General features: G+C 39.5%; 1 protein-coding gene across 1 annotated transcript; it reads left to right on the top strand.

The window, feature by feature from the left end:
• The first annotated feature begins 4,282 nt into the window (after positions 1-4,282).
• On the top strand, positions 4,283-14,914 carry LOC107866735 (DNA (cytosine-5)-methyltransferase 1B). Its single transcript, XM_016712687.2, has 12 exons — positions 4,283-4,628; positions 8,771-10,271; positions 10,435-11,941; positions 12,134-12,298; positions 12,432-12,624; positions 12,707-12,818; positions 12,909-13,056; positions 13,130-13,327; positions 13,423-13,701; positions 13,844-14,005; positions 14,105-14,323; positions 14,578-14,914. Exons 1-12 carry the CDS (start codon positions 4,595-4,597, stop codon positions 14,716-14,718), a joined length of 4,659 nt encoding a protein of 1,552 aa, XP_016568173.1. The 5' UTR covers positions 4,283-4,594; the 3' UTR covers positions 14,719-14,914.
• The last annotated feature ends 4,070 nt before the right edge of the window (positions 14,915-18,984 follow it).

Consider the following 18,984-nt stretch of genomic DNA (forward strand, 5'->3'; position numbering starts at 1 on the left):
GGGTTAAAAATCTCAGAATGTGTAGGATCAAAAATCTCCTACTTTCATTTCTACTTAAGCTTATCTTTCATTATAACTATTTATACTCTCATCGTCATAAATTGAGAAATAAAAACTATTTTTTTGATAGTTTTTTCACCATATCTAAAGTAAGAAAAGAAAGTTGCTGATCTTCACTATTGATTATTGGTAAGACACGGAGAAAGCATTATTCTTATTGGACTGTTGCTAAATGAAAAAAATCACTTTTAATTGAATTATGAGATTGCAATTTGAGCAATCAAAGTTAAGCCCTCTTTCACTAATGATTGTGGACAAGTAATAGCAAGTGATTTTTAATTTATTAAGTCAATTCGATGAGTTAAGATCCATGCTTGAAACGAAACCCAGAAAAATAAAAAGGATGGGGTGGTCCAAAGTTGTGAAGATAAGGTGGAAAATTTTTACTTTCTTCTTAGATTTATATATATATATATATATATATATTTCCCCAATATATAACCCAACAAGAAAAGGACCATCACTGCATTATAAAGTTATACCAAGTGCATTGTATTATGGTATCATTGAGCCTTGGACGATCAGAGCATAGAGCCATTGCACAGCATGCTTCATAGATTGTACAAAAGAGTTTTAAAATTTATTATTTTTTCTGACCCTTTTTAATTGGTGGTTAGATACGTAAAGGCCTTACATCGACATGTTCACTATCAACTACTTGGTATATACTAAGAACCAAAGCTTCTTGGTATAAACTAAGAACCAAAGTTTTTCCCACTTTATATGTACCGACTTCTTTCTTTTGCAGTGTCCTTAACCCAACAAGAAAAGGAACATCACTGCATTATAAAGTTATACCAAATGCATTGTATTGTGATATCATTGAGACTTGAACTATCAGAGCATAGAGCCATTGCACATCATGCTTCATAGATTGTCAAACCAAATATAAGATATATTAATGATTTGATTGTTATGCCATTAAGAATATAAATAATAACTGACTACTTTAGTTGAAATTACAAGCATTGAATTTCTATAGCAGGACATATAAACAAAGACGATACAAGCCTTGTTTTCTTACCTCAAGCTATGCTTCCAGACAGTTGAAGGTGCATGAGAGAAATTATGAAGGTGCATGAGAGAAATTATCTTACTCATGATTTAGAGCTATTGGCAGTGTTTTTTGCTTTGAAAATCCGGCGGCATTACTTGTATGAAGTACACGTGTACATTTTTTCTGTTGTTGTATTCACTATCAAAATTGTCAATATGCTGAATGCAGAACGATTGTATGAAACTCAAAGCAAATCAATAATTCTATCTCACGTTGTTCAAAAGTGTTCACTCTATTTGTTGTTTCTTTCATTTCAGTAATCTTACTGCATTTGTTGATTTCATTTGTTGTTGTTGTTATATTTGATGGTATTTTCACATTTGAACCTGAAAAACTCTTCTTCAATTCATTGAAGTTCTGTTATAGCTATATACGTATAACTTAAACAACTCAAAGTTCGATAAAAGGACAAGAAAACTGATACATGTGATATATGGATCGTAAGTCTTTCGAGTATGAAGTCAAACGAGAAAGAAGCCACAATTGGACAATGGTAGCTTCAATGAATTTCAGAAATCACCCACATTTAATTCGATAGTGAAGCGTCCTGTTGGTTCTTTCAGCACAAGTCTCAGTCATGGAAGAAGATAAGTCGCATGTTGCAACCTATAAAACTAGACCTTTAAGTTTGAATAAGCCTACCAAACGTTATAGAACTATGAAAAAATGGTGGAATTACTATTCCATGTATCAATCAAGATAAAATAGTCTCATTTCACTATAATAGCATACATAAATTTGTGTTTACAAAGGGAATTGAAGGTTTCCTTATTTAGTAGTACGAAAGTAGTTCTACTATTAAGATGCTTAATATTAATACAATATATGTTGTGTTGTATTAGTAATAGATTTATCTTCTATTAGTGATATACGTGTCGATTTGTGATATTTTTCATTTAGATTGCATGATATAGAAGCTAAAGTCTAGTGTTAAATTTATTATATGTGAAAAATAACTACTTATAAAGTCATTTGTTATACTTTTGTTTTAGATTGTATGATATTAATGTGAATCAGGTAATAGATTTGTGTTTCATCAGTAATGCGTGAAAATTAGCATGTAGGTTCATAGTGATTGAATAATGGATCTATTAATTGATAATGATTGGTTTTTACCATCTTTCATTGAATGTATAAAATTTGGCCAACATAAATTTCAATTTATTAAGTTTGCATTGGATAGTATTTCTTTTTATCTATTGAGTAGTAGCTAATGTTTAATTGAGTAAATATCACATTTGATAACCTTTGTTTTGTGTGCTTTACTCAATTTCTCAAGCATCATGAGTAAAGGGAAGATTCACATAAGCATTGTTGTCATTGGCTATGTCGATTGTGGAAAGTCTACCACCATTGGTCACTTGATCTACAAGCTTGGTGTCATTGACAAGTGTATCATTGAAAGATTCGAGCAAGAAGTAACTAAGATAAACAAGAGGTCCTTCAAGTATGCTTGGGTGCTTAACAAGCCAAAAGCTTACCGTGAACGCGATATTACCATTGTTATTGCCTAGTGAAAGTTTGAGACCAATAAAGTACTATTGCATATGATTAATGCCTCTGGACAGAGGGGTTTTATCAAGAACATGATTACTGGTACCTCCCAAGTTGTCTGAGTTGTTCTCATTATTGACTCTACCATTGGTGGTTGTGAAGCTGATATTTTCAAGGATGGACAAATCCGTAGCACGCATTGCTTGCTTTCATCCTTGGTGTCAAACAAATGATTTGTTGCTATAACAAGGTCTCTTTTACTGTTAGAGTGAAAATTGATGTTGCATTACTATTAAAATACAATATTGGGTCTATGCTAAGCACACGCCTTGCCCATCTAGTGTGTGTGTATATATATATATAATTTTGGATTAGAGCAGTGTTCCCTTCTTCACTCTTTTGTGACTTTATCACTCAAAAAATTAATAGTCCAATCTTCTGGGTACGTTCTAACTTATAAACATGAAGAAGTATGAAAATTCCTGAAAAGATTCTGCATTTTTTAAAATTCAACTGCAGCCTTGCACGATGGTGCGCCTGAGAGTTTGTTTGTGTGGTTGCCTATGCGAGCATTCTAGTGTACAATCAACCTCCCGTCAAGTGAGTGAGGTGGAGGCTTCGGTCCACGCGATCAACCAAGCCTTCCTTTCTGGATGACCTTGGCACTATAAGGGAGTCTGTAGAACACTTCAATTAGGATTTTTCTTTCATTAATTTTATTTGTTCATGGATAGACAATTCAGAGTAATAATACATCATAAAGCATCAAAACAAGCAATCGCAAGTAAAAAATTGGATCACATATGCCAACTGGTGCATAAAGTAAAGAACTCATCAGAGGGTCCCATACAACCGGAGAGTACATCCAAGAGAAATATAACCCTACAAGATAACAAGTTGTAATGTTGAATCGTTTAGTACTTTGAGTTGACATTAGTAACTTTTGTGATAGATATTGTTCAACCGATTCTCTATTCAATATTTTTTCCCTCAAAAAGTCATCTTCAAAGAAAATTGTTAATTTTTACAAATATTTTAAGTTATTGATTATTGTGACTTTAATACGTTTTACGTCATCTTTAAATTATATATGTTACTCTGTTTATTTCAGTTGATAAAAGCCCATGCATGCGCAAGCAAGCGGCACAACACGACGCTAAGTTGCTTGCTTTAAGCCACTTATATATAGTAGTAACTAATTTCTAGAGTAGTTTTATGATGAGTTGATCCCTATATTTAATTTGGATAAAATAAATGAAATAATTCATTTCGAGGTTATAATATTATTTTTGTTGTTTTTATAAATAAAATAACTAATTCAGATAGCCGACCCCAAGATAATTAATTTCCCGACTAAACACCCCTAAATCTTCACCAATACTTCTAGGGGTTGTTTGGTTTGAAAATGGTTATCACAGGATAAAATAAAAAAACACGTTTTCCTTTGTTTGGTTGGGGAAATTAATCCAATCCGAAATAACTTATCCCACTATTTTCCCCTTAGTCTCGGGATAACTTATCCCATATACATGGTGAAATAAGTTATCCCAGATAATTTCGGGATAACTAGTTCTGGTATTAATTATTCCGAAATAATCATTTTCAAACCAAACGACACCCTATTTCCCATGATTAAAATAATGAATTTCAGGAAGTGAATTAAATTGTAGCAAGATTGACCAAGCCAATTGCTGCAGGATGCGTTTATATTCTAATTATGTCCCGCACACTGTAAGGACGACCAAAAAGAGTTTTTTTTTTTCCTTCCTATTTTGGAATTTGGAATAGAAATTCCTTTGAATTTCACACACAAAAATTCCAAGTGGCGCCAATAGACTCCCGCCTATTCACTCCCCCCCCCCCGCCACCAAATACACTGAATAAATTATTAATACTTTATCATAATATGTGAACTAGGGTAGTTAAGAGTGAGAGTAAGAAAAGACATTGACGGACAGACCCGTAAAATCGATCTTCATCGAAATGGGTTCTCTGGCGGCGCTGGATACTGATGCTGGTAATTTCTTTTTGTTTTTTGCTTTTCCAATAGATGATTTTTTTTTTTGAACATATCTATTTCCTTTTGTGAAATTGGGTGGGCGATATATTTGCTGAGGGTATGTGGAATTATGAATGTAGTTATGGTTTTCAGGGGTAACAATAGTGATGCTACTTTGGCTGCATGAACTGATTGATTTAAAGCTAAAATGTGGACAAAAATGGGGATGTTTGTGTTGCTGGTTTAGGACATAGATTTATTTCTCTATGCATGTAATCGTGTTGTCCTCTTGTTGGTGGCAGGGAGTTTCTTTGCAACACAACCGTAAGATGAAAATCTTTAGACTAATTAAGGAAGCTCATTTGATTGATTTCCATCATTACATGTCAATGCCCGAATTTAGTTGGTCCCTTGAGAGTTTGAAGTACTTTTTCTTTTTAAAAAGGAAAAAAAAGAAAAAAGGGGAAATGGGGAGGGGATTACGGGTTGGGGAATCAAACCTTCACAAACAAGGTGAAAATTGGTAGCCAACCAACCTAGCTCCTAAGATTCCCATATTGAAGTACTTATACTAAATGGACGAGATCTGGAACATTTTATACTCAGGCTAGAGAATCCACTAAGCATTTTATTAGTATTTGCTTCTTCATTGGTAGCAGTGGTGGATCCAAGATTTTAAGGTCGTGGGTGCTCACTTTAAATGTTAATAAGAAAACGACAAGTTATATAATTGCTACAAAAAAAGACTCCTTGTTACTAGTCATAATTGAGAAAACTACATTTAATATTATTATTGCAAAAATAGGAAAAGATTTCCAGTCATTGAGGAGGCGTTTGGACATAAAAATGTGATATTTGAAAATAAAGTAGTACACTTGAAAGAAAGTTGAAAAGAGGTATTGGGAAGTTGAAGTTATGCTTGTATATGCAATTAACTTTATAAAAATTTGTTTTTTTCTGTGGAGAAAAACAAGTTCACTTGTAAAATTGCTGAAAACTACTTTTTCAAGCTTGAAACTGATCTTAATAATAATTTCAAAAATCAATATAATCAAATGCTGTTGTGGCCTTTTGAAAAAAAAAAATGAAAAAAGATCACAAGAACGTTCACACTTCGAAAATAATATATGATAGCATCATTGAGTTACAAAGTAAATATTCTGGATGCTTAAGTTTTTCGTCCTATTGAATCAGATACAGGAAATAGAAAAAGTGAAAAATAAATATAAAAGAAATGGTCAGGAAGTCAGCAAAATGTCAAGGTTGACAAGAAAGATGAAAAATAGTGTTGACCTTGTAGTTTGAAGTATGAAATCAGTCAAAACTTTTTAGAAAGAATTGTTTCACGAAAGAGAATTGAACTGTCGCTGCTTCTCACATGCTGTGTGGCTAATGTTTTGGTGACATTTTTGTTTATGGGTGCGCTCAATAGTTCATTATAGCTGTTTTTCAATATTTTCTGTCTAACTGTTACAAGTTGCGCGGGTTGATGGGAGCACTTTGGCGCCTACCACGTAGGTCTGCCTATCACTAGTAAGATGATTAGTAATGTTTGTGGTCGTGATTTCTCATTTTTCCGCCATAGAGTTGAGGCACGTGTTCTCTCAAAATTTTTTTAAAAGTTACTTTTTTTGCTAGTATTGAGTAATTGCATTTTATGAGCTTGATCTTGCTGTGGGAGTTTATTTGGAAACCTTTTCCTTGCACCTTTTTTGGAAATAAAGGGGAAGTTTAATTCAACATTGTTCTTTATGACCTTTGAATGATGTTAGAGTACACACTCTGAAGAGGTCACGGTGTGCATTTTGTCCTCTCTGGAAATATATGCTTCTCAGATCTCCTGTCAAATGTTTGATGTTTACTTGACTGTATAACAGCAGTTCTCAGTTCTGATGTATTGGCATTATTGGTGTATGGGACCTTGTCCCACATCGACCAATGATGAGGGCCTTGTACAATTTATAAGCTCCCTCCCCTCTTTACCTCACAAAGCCCCTTTTAAGGACAAATCCTGCTTCACCAATGTGCAAAAGGATCAATATCTTGTGGGGATTGATTTCTTAATTCTGCCCCGTTAACAAATTTGTTGTTTATGAGATGCCGGATCATGTGCCGCTTACCAAGTCCTACGTGTGTGGACTCTGTTGGTGTATGCACAATGACAAAAAGATAAGGGCCTCTTGGATTCTCTTCCTACTTTCCAGAAATTCTGCCTCACCCATTTCCAGGCTGGACGATACATTGTGGGGATCGGTCCTCCAATTTGAGCATCAAAGGCCCTTTATTATGAATGCTTGTTTAGTTGAATAAGTTGGAGGTGGGTGGTAGGAAGACTTACTAGGAGGCTTGTGTGGTTAAGTAAATCCATAATTATTCTCTCTGCACAGAGAGTATTGGTAGGACTTAGTTTGATTCATGAACAGCTGGAGGAATGTTGTTAAGACCAAGTTTGGTTCTCTTTTGGGATCTTGAAATGGAGACTGGTCTAATATTGGTCAGGTCAACTATTATATCCACCTTGAACCATAGAAACTATCACCAAGGACATATAGTTGCATTTAAATGAATTTCAGTTAGTTAAACTACCACTGCTTTTGCTGCTTGCCCACTGGCCCCTACCATTTTAACCTAAGTGTTAATGTTTCCTAGTTATGGGTAGTATTTATTTTCTTTCTAAAAACTATTCTCACTTATACCAAATCCATTCAAAGAGGAACATACTTCTCAACTCAATAATCTAGTGAAGTTACTATGGCATAAACAACTTTTCCAGTCTCAGCAGCAACACATACTGAGAATTCTTCCTAAATCGATCTCATCTCAATTTGTTTGCACTATAGTTCACAGAATTATCCTAGTAAACTGTCCATAATCTATTGTATTCCTGTTTGGCAAACCCCCAAGATCTTCTTTAGTTGCAAGAAGAGTTTCCTCCTCAACTATTACGATCTCATGGTAATCTATTTTGGCATTGTTTGTATACATATCATATATTGGTTTTATATTCTAGCAGAAATCATTTGCCACATGTCTTTAATTTGATAGAGCTATTTGTGGATTTTTTTGTAGTTATGCAGTGCTCCTCGAGGATACGACTAGTAAGGGCACACTCCTACCCACTAACCCTCTACCCTAATCCGCGTTCTCCACACCTTCCTATCAAGCGTTATGTCCTCTGTAGGCTGTAGGCTGTAACTGTAACTGCTCCATGTCATGCTTAATGTAGTTAAATACCAACAAATAAAATTAAAGAAAAAACAAAGGGCAGCTCGGTGCACTAAGCTCTCGCTATGCGCAGGTCTGAGGAAGGGTCCGACCACAAGGATCTATTGTATGCAACACATTTCTTCAAAGGGTTGTTTCCAAGGCTTGAACTCATGACCTCCTCGTCACAAGGCAACAACTTTATCAGTTACTCGAGTGCTCCCCTTCAACAAATAAAATTAAATAAGTATGATAAATTTATGTTTGTGATTATACATTGGATTAGTGCTAAAACATGAACACCCACAATCCAGTCTCTTAGTTGATACCTTAAGAGATTTGGAGTAAATATCCTCTTTGCTTCTTTCTGATGTCCATACTTAAGAATTTGCTTTAAGGGTAGGATTGTCTGTTGTGTTTCTTGTATGCACAATATCTCTGTATTGGCCTCTTAGAAATAATGCTTGGGGTGGATTAAAAAAACTTAACAAATTTTCACGGTGCAGTGACTTGTGCTATTTACAGCTTTTAGAGCCAGCAAAGCAATCTTATGCCAAAACGGTCTACTCTTGAAATGACAAATATTTAATGTGCCTATTTCACTAGCTTGTAATGTTTTTTTCCCATGTGTATATCATTCCTCTTAGCATTTATGCTTGTAGTGCTTATTCTAGTGCATGAAATGTTGTTTCATATTAAGTGTATTGACATAACTTTGAGTGCTGTGTTTTCTTAATTTTGCTGCTTCTTTTGGTGTTCACTTCCACATCATGCTTTTCAATAAAGGCTCTTTATCTCACTCACAGGAAATTCAGAAAGCCTCTTTCTTAGCTTCTGGTCCACCCTGTACAAAATTTCCTAAAGTGCTTTGTGTTTGTACCGATAATGATAACAGAAACATATTTGGTCTTCTTGCTATGGCTTATCCTTCTCTGTTTTTTTCGCTGATTAATCAGGATACAAAAAGGACAAAAGCAAACAAGATTCTGTGTCAAAAAGGAAGGCATCTGTGACTGATAAGAAAGAAAAGAAACAACCTGTTTCTGAAACTAGTGAGGAGCCCACTGCTGCACGTAAAAGGCCTAAGCGAGCTGCTGCCTGTTCAGCTTTTAAAGAGAAATCTGTTCATTTATCAAAAAATTCTTTGGTGATTGAAACAAAGAAGGACCATTGTGTAGAGGAAGAGGACGTGGCCATTAGATTAACTGCGGGTCTACAAGAGTCTCAACGACCCTGTAGAAGACTAACAGATTTTGTATTTCACAACTCTGAAGGAATGCCACAACCTTTTGGAATGTCTGAGGTTGACGATCTGTTTATCAGTGGTCTCATTTTACCACTTGAGGACAGTCTTGACAAAGAAAAAGCAAAAGGAATTAGATGTGAAGGTTTCGGGCGTATTGAAGAATGGGCTATCTCTGGCTATGAAGATGGAACTCCTGTTATTTGGATCTCAACTGAGACAGCTGATTATGATTGTATAAAACCCTCGGGTAGTTATAAGAAGTTTTATGACCACTTCTTTGCCAAGGCAACAGCTTGCGTTGAGGTTTATAAGAAGCTTTCAAAATCATCTGGAGGAAATCCTGATTTAAGCCTTGACGAGTTGCTTGCAGGGGTTGTCAGAGCGATGAATGGTTTAAAATGCTTTTCAGGTGGTGTATCCATCAGGGACTTTGTCGTCACTCAGGGTGAGTTCATCTATAAGCAACTTATTGGTCTGGATGATACATCAAAAAAGACTGATCAACTTTTTGTTGAGCTACCTGTCCTGGCTTCCCTTAGAGATGAAAGCGGCAAGCAGGAAATGCTTGCACAACCAGAGCCTATATCATCTGGTAAGGCTCTCCGCATAGGCCCAAAAGCAGGCATTGTGGAAGACAAGATAGATCAATCTGGTTTGACTAATGGTCCAGCGCAAGAGGAGGACGATCTGAAATTGGCAAAATTGTTGCATGAAGAAGAGTACTGGCGCTCCTTGAAGCAGAAGAAAAGCCGCAATACATCTTCCTCATTGAGCAAATTTTACATCAAGATCAATGAGGATGAGATTGCAAGTGATTATCCTTTACCTGCATATTACAGAACATCTTATGAAGAGACTGATGAGTATATTGTCTTCGACAGTGGGTTTGATACATACCATGTCGATGAGTTGCCTCGCAGTATGCTTCATAATTGGGCATTGTACAACTCGGACTCAAGGCTAATTTCTTTGGAGCTCCTGCCAATGAAACCATGTGCTGATATTGATGTAACCATTTTTGGGTCTGGAGTGATGACTGCTGATGATGGTTCTGGATACAATTTTGACACTGATGCTAATCATTCCTCTTCAGGTGGTTCTGGATCAGCTGAGATTGATGGAATGCCAATTTATTTGAGCGCAATAAAAGAATGGATGATTGAGTTTGGGTCCTCGATGATCTTTATATCCATTCGGACTGATATGGCCTGGTATTACAATTAATTACTTGAAGTGATTGAATTATTTTGCATGTACTTCCATTTGTGATGCCAATAGCCGGGACTGCTATTTTTATATCCTGAACTCGTCTATTTTTCTTTCTGTGTTTTTGCTTGGTGGATTTATTCTTGATGCTTTACTATTTCTCTTCAGGTATAGGCTTGGGAAGCCTTCGAAACAGTATGCTCCTTGGTATGAACCAGTCATAAAGACCGCAAGGCTGGCAGTGAGCATCATTACTTTGTTAAAGGAACAGAGTCGTGTGGCTAGACTTTCTTTTGGAGATGTTATTAAAAAGGTTTCTGATTTCAATAAAGGCCATCCTGCTTATATATCATCTAATATAGATGTGGTGGAAAGGTATGTGGTTGTACATGGGCAAATTATTTTGCAGCAGTTTTCTGAATTTCCTGATGTAAGCATTAAGAATTGTGCATTTGCAATTGGTCTCTCAAAGAAAATGGAAGAGAGGCACCATACAAAATGGGTGATTAAGAGGAAGAAGCTGATGCAGAGACATGAACAGAACTTAAATCCTAGAGCATCTATGGCACCATCTGTAAAAAGGAAAGCTATGCAGGCTACTACAACAAGGCTAATCAACAGAATCTGGGGGGAATACTATTCCAATTACTCACCTGAGTTGTCAAACGAGGTGGTTGATTGTGATGTTAAGGATGATGAAGAAGCAAATGAGCAAGAGGAAAATGAAGAGGATGATGCTCTGGAGGAGAACTTGGATGTTCCAGAGAAAACTTATACACCTTCCTCTACAAGAAGGCATATTAAGTCATGTTCTGACAGCAAAGACATAAACTGGGATGGGGAATCCATTGGTAAAACAGCTCATGGTGAACTTTTGTTTAAAAGGGCTAGAGTTCATGGAAATGAGATTGCTGCTGGGGATTCCGTTCTAGTGGAACATGTTGAACCAGATGAACTTCCTTCTATTTACTTTGTTGAATACATGTTTGAGAAATTGGATGGTAGCAAAATGATTCATGGAAGAATGATGCAACGAGGAAATGACACTGTACTTGGGAATGCAGCTAATGAGAGAGAGGTATTTTTGATCAATGAATGCATGGATCTGCAACTAGGAGATATCCGAGAAAGTATAGATGTCAATATCAGAATGATGCCCTGGGGACACCAGCATAGAAAAGCAAATGCTGATGCTGATAAACTTGATAGATCAAAAGCAGAGGACAGGAAGAGGAAGGGATTGCCAACTGAATTTTATTGCAAAAGCTTTTATCGCCCTGAAAGAGGTGCTTTCTTCACACTCCCCTTTGATAAGATGGGTCTTGGTAATGGTGTATGCTACTCCTGTGAGTTGCAGCGAACTGATCAGGAAAAGGAATCCTTTAAGTTGGATATGTCCAACTCCAGTTTTGTATATCTGGGGACTGAGTATTCAGTTGATGACTTTGTTTATGTAAGCCCCGATCACTTTGCTGCAGAAAGGGAGGGAAGTGGAACTTTCAAAGCTGGAAGAAATGTGGGGTTGATGGCCTATGTAGTATGTCAATTACTAGAAATTGTTGGTCCTAAGGGATCTAAACAAGCTAAAGTAGATTCTACAAACGTCAAAGTCAGGAGATTCTTCAGACCGGAGGATATTTCTTCAGATAAGGCATACTCTTCTGATATCCGGGAGGTATATGCTACATAATACTATAACTTGTTTCCACACTAATAGCTGGTTAGACTTGTAAATATATAATTCTTTTACTATGTCATGTTAGGAAGTTTGTTTTAATCAGCTAGGTAATTATTAAGGGACTTTACTTCTCTTCCTTCCCATGCAAACCTTCCTGCACTTGTGACTTTCTGATTGCTGCTCTTCCAGATCTATTACAGCGAGGAAATACATGCAGTTCCTGTAGAAATAATCAAAGGAAAATGCGAAGTGAGGAAGAAGTATGATATTTCGTCAGAAGATGCCCCTGCCATTTTCGATCATATTTTCTTTTGTGAATATTTGTATGATCCATTGAATGGATCCCTTAAAAAGGTACCCATATCATAACTTATGCAATCTTATTTTGGCAGCAATTGGTCAAAGTCCTTTTAGCATAATGCATTCTACCTTTGTTTTTAAATTTTATTTTTCTTGTGAAATTTAAGTTAATTATACTTTTGAGCAGTTACCAGCTCAGATAAAGCTGAGATTCTCAAAAATTAAGCTAGATGATGCAACATCTAGGAAGAGGAAGGGGAAGGGCAAAGAAGGAGAGGACGAAGTTGAGGAACTTAATGAAGCTTCTCCACAGAACCGTTTGGCCACACTAGATATCTTTGCTGGTTGTGGTGGCTTGTCTGAGGGGCTGCAGCATTCGGGTAACATCATTCATTCTCTCTGCTTATTTGTAGTTTTAATGGATGAAGGTTGAACTTTTGTCTAAAAGTTTCATTCTTTCAGGTATCACAGATACAAATTGGGCAATTGAATATGAAGAACCTGCTGGAGATGCCTTTAGACTTAATCATCCAAAGACAAAGGTGTTCATACATAATTGCAATGTGATTCTAAGGTAGGTCTTTGGGTATAAAATATTTTCTCTTTCCTTTATGAACATATCTAAGTACATAACAGTAATGACCCGATAATGGTTTCAATTCAGAGCTGTCATGCAGAAGTGCGGAGATTCTGATGACTGTATCTCAACTCCAGAGGCTTCTGAATTAGCTGCAGCAATGGATGAAAACGAACTGAATAGTTTGCCACTGCCTGGACAAGTTGATTTCATAAATGGAGGCCCTCCTTGTCAGGTTTGTTAAGCTCTTTCACATCTAGCCTGATGTTTAGAAAACCTTGTAGCTTAAATGGTGTGTTCTTTTGCAGGGGTTTTCTGGAATGAATAGATTTAATCAGAGCACCTGGAGTAAAGTTCAGTGTGAGATGATTCTGGCATTTTTGTCCTTCGCTGATTATTATCGGCCTAAGTTCTTTCTCTTGGAGAACGTTAGAAATTTTGTGTCGTTCAACCAAAAACAAACATTTCGCTTAACTGTTGCTTCCCTTCTTGAGATGGGTTATCAGGTCCATATTTCTCTCTCTCTCTACATACATATACACACATGTTTATGCATATATATTGCTAATTATCAAAACTGAATCAGTTTCCTTGTGATCAGGTTAGGTTTGGTATCCTTGAAGCTGGAGCGTTTGGAGTTCCTCAGTCTAGGAAGAGAGCATTTATTTGGGCCGCCTCCCCAGAGGAGGTTCTTCCAGAGTGGCCAGAACCAATGCATGTTTTTGCTGTCCCAGAATTAAAAATCACATTATCTGAAACTTCACACTATGCAGCTGTGAGGAGTACTGCAAGTGGAGCTCCATTCCGTTCACTTACTGTCAGAGACACAATAGGAGATCTTCCTGCTGTTGGCAATGGGGCATCCAAGAATTGTATAGAGGTACTAAACTTGATTTCCGCTTTTCCAGGAATCAACTAGAGAACTGGAAAGAAATGGCAATGCTGCTTTTTATGTCTATAGATTACCCAATCACGTCATGCTCTAGTTCTTACTTTGTTATTTATGCTACTCCTTAATGCAGTATCAAGGTGACCCAGTATCCTGGTTCCAAAAGAAAATTCGGGGCAGTTCAATAATATTATCAGATCACATTTCAAAAGAGATGAACGAGCTTAACCTAATCAGGTGCCAAAGAATCCCGAAGCATCCAGGAGCTGATTGGCGTGACCTTCAGGATGAAAAGGTGTTGTGGAAGTCATGCAGTGCTTTTGATGAAATAATATCTACGTTATGATTTCAAGTGTTTAGTAGGTTTATAAGATTTTTGTGTTTTGTGTTGCAGGTTAAACTATCTAATGGTCAACTAGTTGATTTGATTCCATGGTGCCTGCCTAACACTGCCAAGAGGCACAACCAGTGGAAGGGGCTCTTTGGAAGGTTGGATTGGGATGGCAACTTTCCTACTTCCATTACCGACCCCCAGCCAATGGGTAAGGTGGGGATGTGCTTTCATCCAGAGCAAGACAGGATTGTTACAGTCCGTGAATGTGCACGTTCTCAAGTAAGTCTTACAAAATTAACACATTTTAGAATATCTGAAGATGTTGATGCATAGTTTGAGGTGAAATTGAGTGAAGTCTTTCATCAGTGCATGACAATTTGGAACTTATATCTAGCTTGCTAAGGAAATAAAAGTAATCATTTTCAAACATAAAGAGGAAACAACTCAAAGTTGGTGAATAGGTGCAGAAAGTGTGTTGTATTCAATAACGATGGAGGCCTTTGATGGGATAATAATAATATCTTCTATTGCAGGGTTTCCCAGACAGCTACCAATTTGCTGGTAACATTTTGCAGAAGCACAGGCAAATAGGAAATGCTGTTCCACCTCCGTTGGCATTTGCACTTGGAAGGAAACTTACGGAAGCTGTTGAGAGTAAGAGGAGGCCCACTTAGAAGCTTTTAATTTTATTTGTAGTAGTATTTATGTGATTCAAAAAATTGACAGAAAACGGAAAAGACCAACAAAATTGAATTGACCAAACCACTTCATGTACGCCCATATTTAGGAGTGTTTATGCTGTGGTTTGTGACTATCTTTTTACGTTAAAAATGAAATCATTTTATATAAATAGTATTACGATACAAACAAGTCAGGGATGTTTACGTGGAATGGAAGTTCATGACTTTTATTAAGGAGAATCGCGGCAAATTGCACTTGACCCCAAAAATTGTGAACTACAATTGTAGGAAAATTCTATTATGGCTCGCAAAAAAGTTTTTTCTTGTCGTTTTACTCATTTTACTTGCAAAATGGCTTAAGCGGCCTCGTTGGACCACCTAGATCCACTTCACAGCTTGTTGGACGGCTGTTGTTTGATCTTTGTCTAGATTTGGCCTAGGGCCCACCCCTTGAGAATCGTGGGCTCACCTCAATTGATTTGGTTTGGAAAGCTCGTTTGGAAAGCCTACACTAGGCCGCTCCCCAACATGCATGGGGCAGACAGGTCAATTTTCGGCCAAAATCAAGTTCGAACCCCGAGCTCACCCTAAAAACTGTGGGTTATAGCACACCGATTTGGCCCCAAAATGGCCCGTTTGTGCCGTTTTGCCTGTTTGACCAACCAAACCGTCAAGAAAACAAAAATAACACACTACGCAGCTCCCCAGCCTGCCTGGGCAACCCGATCGATTTCCAGCCAAAATCACGCTCGGACCGCGGGCCTACCTCAAAAATTGTGGGCTATAGCACACTGATTTGGTTCGAAAATGGCCAGTTCATGCCGTTTCGCTCATTTGACCAATCAAACCGCCCAGAAAATAAAAATGGCCTGTTCCTAACGTTTTGCCCGTTTGACCAACCAAACCGCCCCGGAAACCAAATGGCCCACTCTTGGTCGTACCCAGCTTGCCTGGCGCAACTTGGTAGATTTTCGGCCACAATCACACCAAGACCCCGGGCCCACCCAAAAAATCATGGGTTGTAGCACACCGATTTGGCCCCAAAATGGCCTGTTACTGCCGTTTTGCTCGTTTGACAAACCAAACCGCCAGAAAACCAAAATGACCCACACTAGGTTGCTCCCCAGCCTATCTAGGGCAGCCCGATCGATTTTTGACTAAAATCATGCCCGAGCCTCGGTCCCACCATAAAAATCGTGGGCTATAGAACATCGATTTGGCCCGTTCGTGCCTTTTCGCCCGTTTGACCAATCAAACCGCCCAGAAAACCAAAATGGCCTACACTAGGCCGCTCCTCAGCCTTCCTGGGATAACCCGATTGATTTTCAGTCAAAATCACGCCCGAACCTCGGGCCCACCCCAAAAATCATGAGCTATAGCACACCGATTTGGCCCGCAAATAGCCCGTTCACGCCGTTTCGCCCGTTTGACCAACAAAACAGCCCAGAAAACCAAAATTGCCCACACTAGGCCACTCCCCAGCCTGGCTGGGGCAGTCTGGTCAATTTTTGGCCAAAATCACGCTCGAACCTCGAGCCTACCCCAAAAATTGTGGGCTATAGCACACCAATTTAGCTCGAAAATGGCCCGTTCGTGCCGTTTCGCCCGATTGACCAACCAAACCACCTAGAAAACCAAAATGGACCACACTAGGCCGCTCCCTAACCTACCTGGGGAAGCCCTGTCGATTTTTGGCAAAAATCATGCCCGGTCCCCGAGCTTACCTCTAAAACCGTGGGCTATAGCACAATGATTTGACCCAAAAATGGCCCATACGCGCCGTGTCGCCCGTTTGACCAACCAAATTGCCCAGAAAACAAAAATGACCCACATTAAGCCGCTCCCCAGCCTGCCTGGGGCAGCCCGATCGATTTTCAACTAAAATCACGCCCGAGCCTCGATCCCACCATAAAAATCGTGGGCTATAGCACACCGATGTCGCCCAAAAATGGCCCGTTCGCGCCGTTTTGCCTGTTTGACCGACCAAACCGCCCAGAAAACCAAAATGTCCCACACTAGGCCACTCTTCAGCCTTCCTGGGGCAGTCCAGTCGATTTTCGGCCAGAATCATGCCTAGACCCCGGGCCTATCCTAAAAATCATGGGCTATAGCATACTGATATGGCCCGAAAAAGGCCCATTCACACTGTTTCGCCCGTTTGACCAACCAAACCGCCCAGAAAATAAAAATGACCCACACTAGGCCGCTCCCCAGCCTGCTTGGGGCAGCCCAGTCGATTTTCAATCAAAACCACGCCCGGAACCCAGGCTCACCCCAAAAATTGTGGGCTATAGTACACCGACTTGACTCGAAAATGGCCCGTTCGCACCATTTTTCCCGTTTGACAAACCAAACCACCTAGAAAATCAAAATGGTCCACACTAGGCCGTTCCTCAGCTTACCTAGGGCAGCCTGGTCGATTTTTGGCAAAAATCACATTCGTAACCCGAGCCCACCCAAAAAATTGTAGCCTATAGCACACCAATTTGACCCGAAAATAGCCTGGTCGCTCGATTTCCCCCATTTGACTAACCAACTCGCCCAGAAAACCAAAATAACCCACACTAAGCTGTTTCCCAGCCTGCTTGGGGCAGCCCGGGAGATTTTTGGCGTAAATCACAATCAGACCCTGGTCCCACCCCAAAAACTATGGGCTATAGCACACCAGTTAGGCCCGAAAATGACCTGTTCGCATCGTTTCGCCCGTTTGACCAACCAAACCGCACAGAAAAATAAAATGGCCCACACAGAGCCGCTCCCCAGCCTGCCAGGGGCAACTCGATTGATTTTTGACCAAAATCACGCCCGGACCCCAGTCCCGCCCCAAAAATCGCGGGCTATAGCACACCAATTTAGCCCAAAAATGGTCCGTTCGCGCCTTTTCGACTATTTGACCAACCAAACCGCCCAGAAAACCAAAATGGCCCATACTAGGTCGCTCCCTAGCCTGCCTGGGGCAGCAAGATCAATTTTCAGCCAAAATCACGCCCGAATACCGGGCCTACCCCTAAAACCATTGGATATAACACACTGATTTATCTCGAAAATCGCCCGTTCGTGCCGTTTTGCTCATTTGACCAACCAAACCGCCCAGAAAACCAAAATGGCCCACACTAGGCTGCTCCCTAGCCTGCCTGTAGGGTAGCTCGATCAATTTTCGGCCAAAATAACTTTCAGACCCCAGGCTCACCCCAAAAACCATGGGCTATAGCATACCGATTTTTCCTAAAAATGACCCGTTCGCGTCGTTTTGCCCGTTTGACCAACCAAACTGCTCAGAAAACCAAAATGGCCTACACAAGGCCGCTCCTCAGCCTGCTTGGGGTAATTTAGTCGATTTTTGGCAAAAATCATGCCTGGATCCCGAGCCTACCCCAAAACCTGTAGGCTATAGCACATCGATTTGGCTAAAAATGGCCTGTTCATGCTGTTTCGCCCGTTTGACCGACCAAACCACCCAAAAAACTAAAATGGCAGCTCGATCAATTTTCAATAGAAATCACGCCTGAACCCCGGGCCCACCCCAAAAATCGTTTGTTATAGCACACCAATTTGGCTCGAAAATGGCCCGTTCGTGTCGTTTTGCATGTTTGACAAATCAAACCACCCAGAAAACTAAAATGGACCACACTAGACCACTCCCTAGTCTACCTGGAGCAACCTGGTCAATTTTTGGCCAAAATTACGCCCGGACCTCGGGCCCACCCTTAAAACCGTGGGCACATCAAGTTAACCTGTAAAAGGCCGTTCATGCCGTTTCGCCTGTTTGACCAGCGAAACCATCTAGAAAACAAAAATGGCCCACAAAAGGCTGCTCTCTAGCTTGTCTGGGGTAGCTCGATCAATTTTGGACAATCACGCTCAGACCGCGGACCCACCTAGAAAACCATGGGCTATAGCATACCGATATGGCCCGAAAATGGACCGTTCACGCTGTTTCACCCTTTGACCAACCAAACCGCCCAGAAAACCAAAAAAGCCCACACTAGGCCCCTCCTCAGCCTGCCTGGGGCAGCCCGATCAATTTTTGACCAAAATCATGCCCAGACCGCAGGCTCACCCCAAAAATCGTGGGCTATAGCACACTGATTTGGCCCAAAAATAGCCTGTTCTTGCCGTTTTACCCGTTTGACCAACCAAACCACGTAGAAAACCAAAATAGCCCACATTAGGCCGCTCCCCAGCCTGCCTGGGGTAGCCTGATTGATTTTCTTCCCAAATCACGTTCGAACCCAGGCCCAACCAAAACATGTGGGCTAT

The sequence above is a fragment of the Capsicum annuum genome, chromosome 4 (genome assembly GCF_002878395.1).
Source record: "Capsicum annuum cultivar UCD-10X-F1 chromosome 4, UCD10Xv1.1, whole genome shotgun sequence".
Taxonomy (NCBI): Eukaryota; Viridiplantae; Streptophyta; class Magnoliopsida; order Solanales; family Solanaceae; genus Capsicum; species Capsicum annuum.

Excerpts from the sequence above, each read along its gene's own strand:
- LOC107866735 (XM_016712687.2), top strand. The coding sequence starts at position 4,595 with ATGGGTTCTCTGGCGGCGCTGGATACTGATGCTG. Across the intron at positions 4,629-8,770 it reads GGCGCTGGATACTGATGCTG|GATACAAAAAGGACAAAAGC; the intron begins GTAATTTCTTTT and ends CTGATTAATCAG. Across the intron at positions 14,006-14,104 it reads GTGACCTTCAGGATGAAAAG|GTTAAACTATCTAATGGTCA; the intron begins GTGTTGTGGAAG and ends TTTGTGTTGCAG.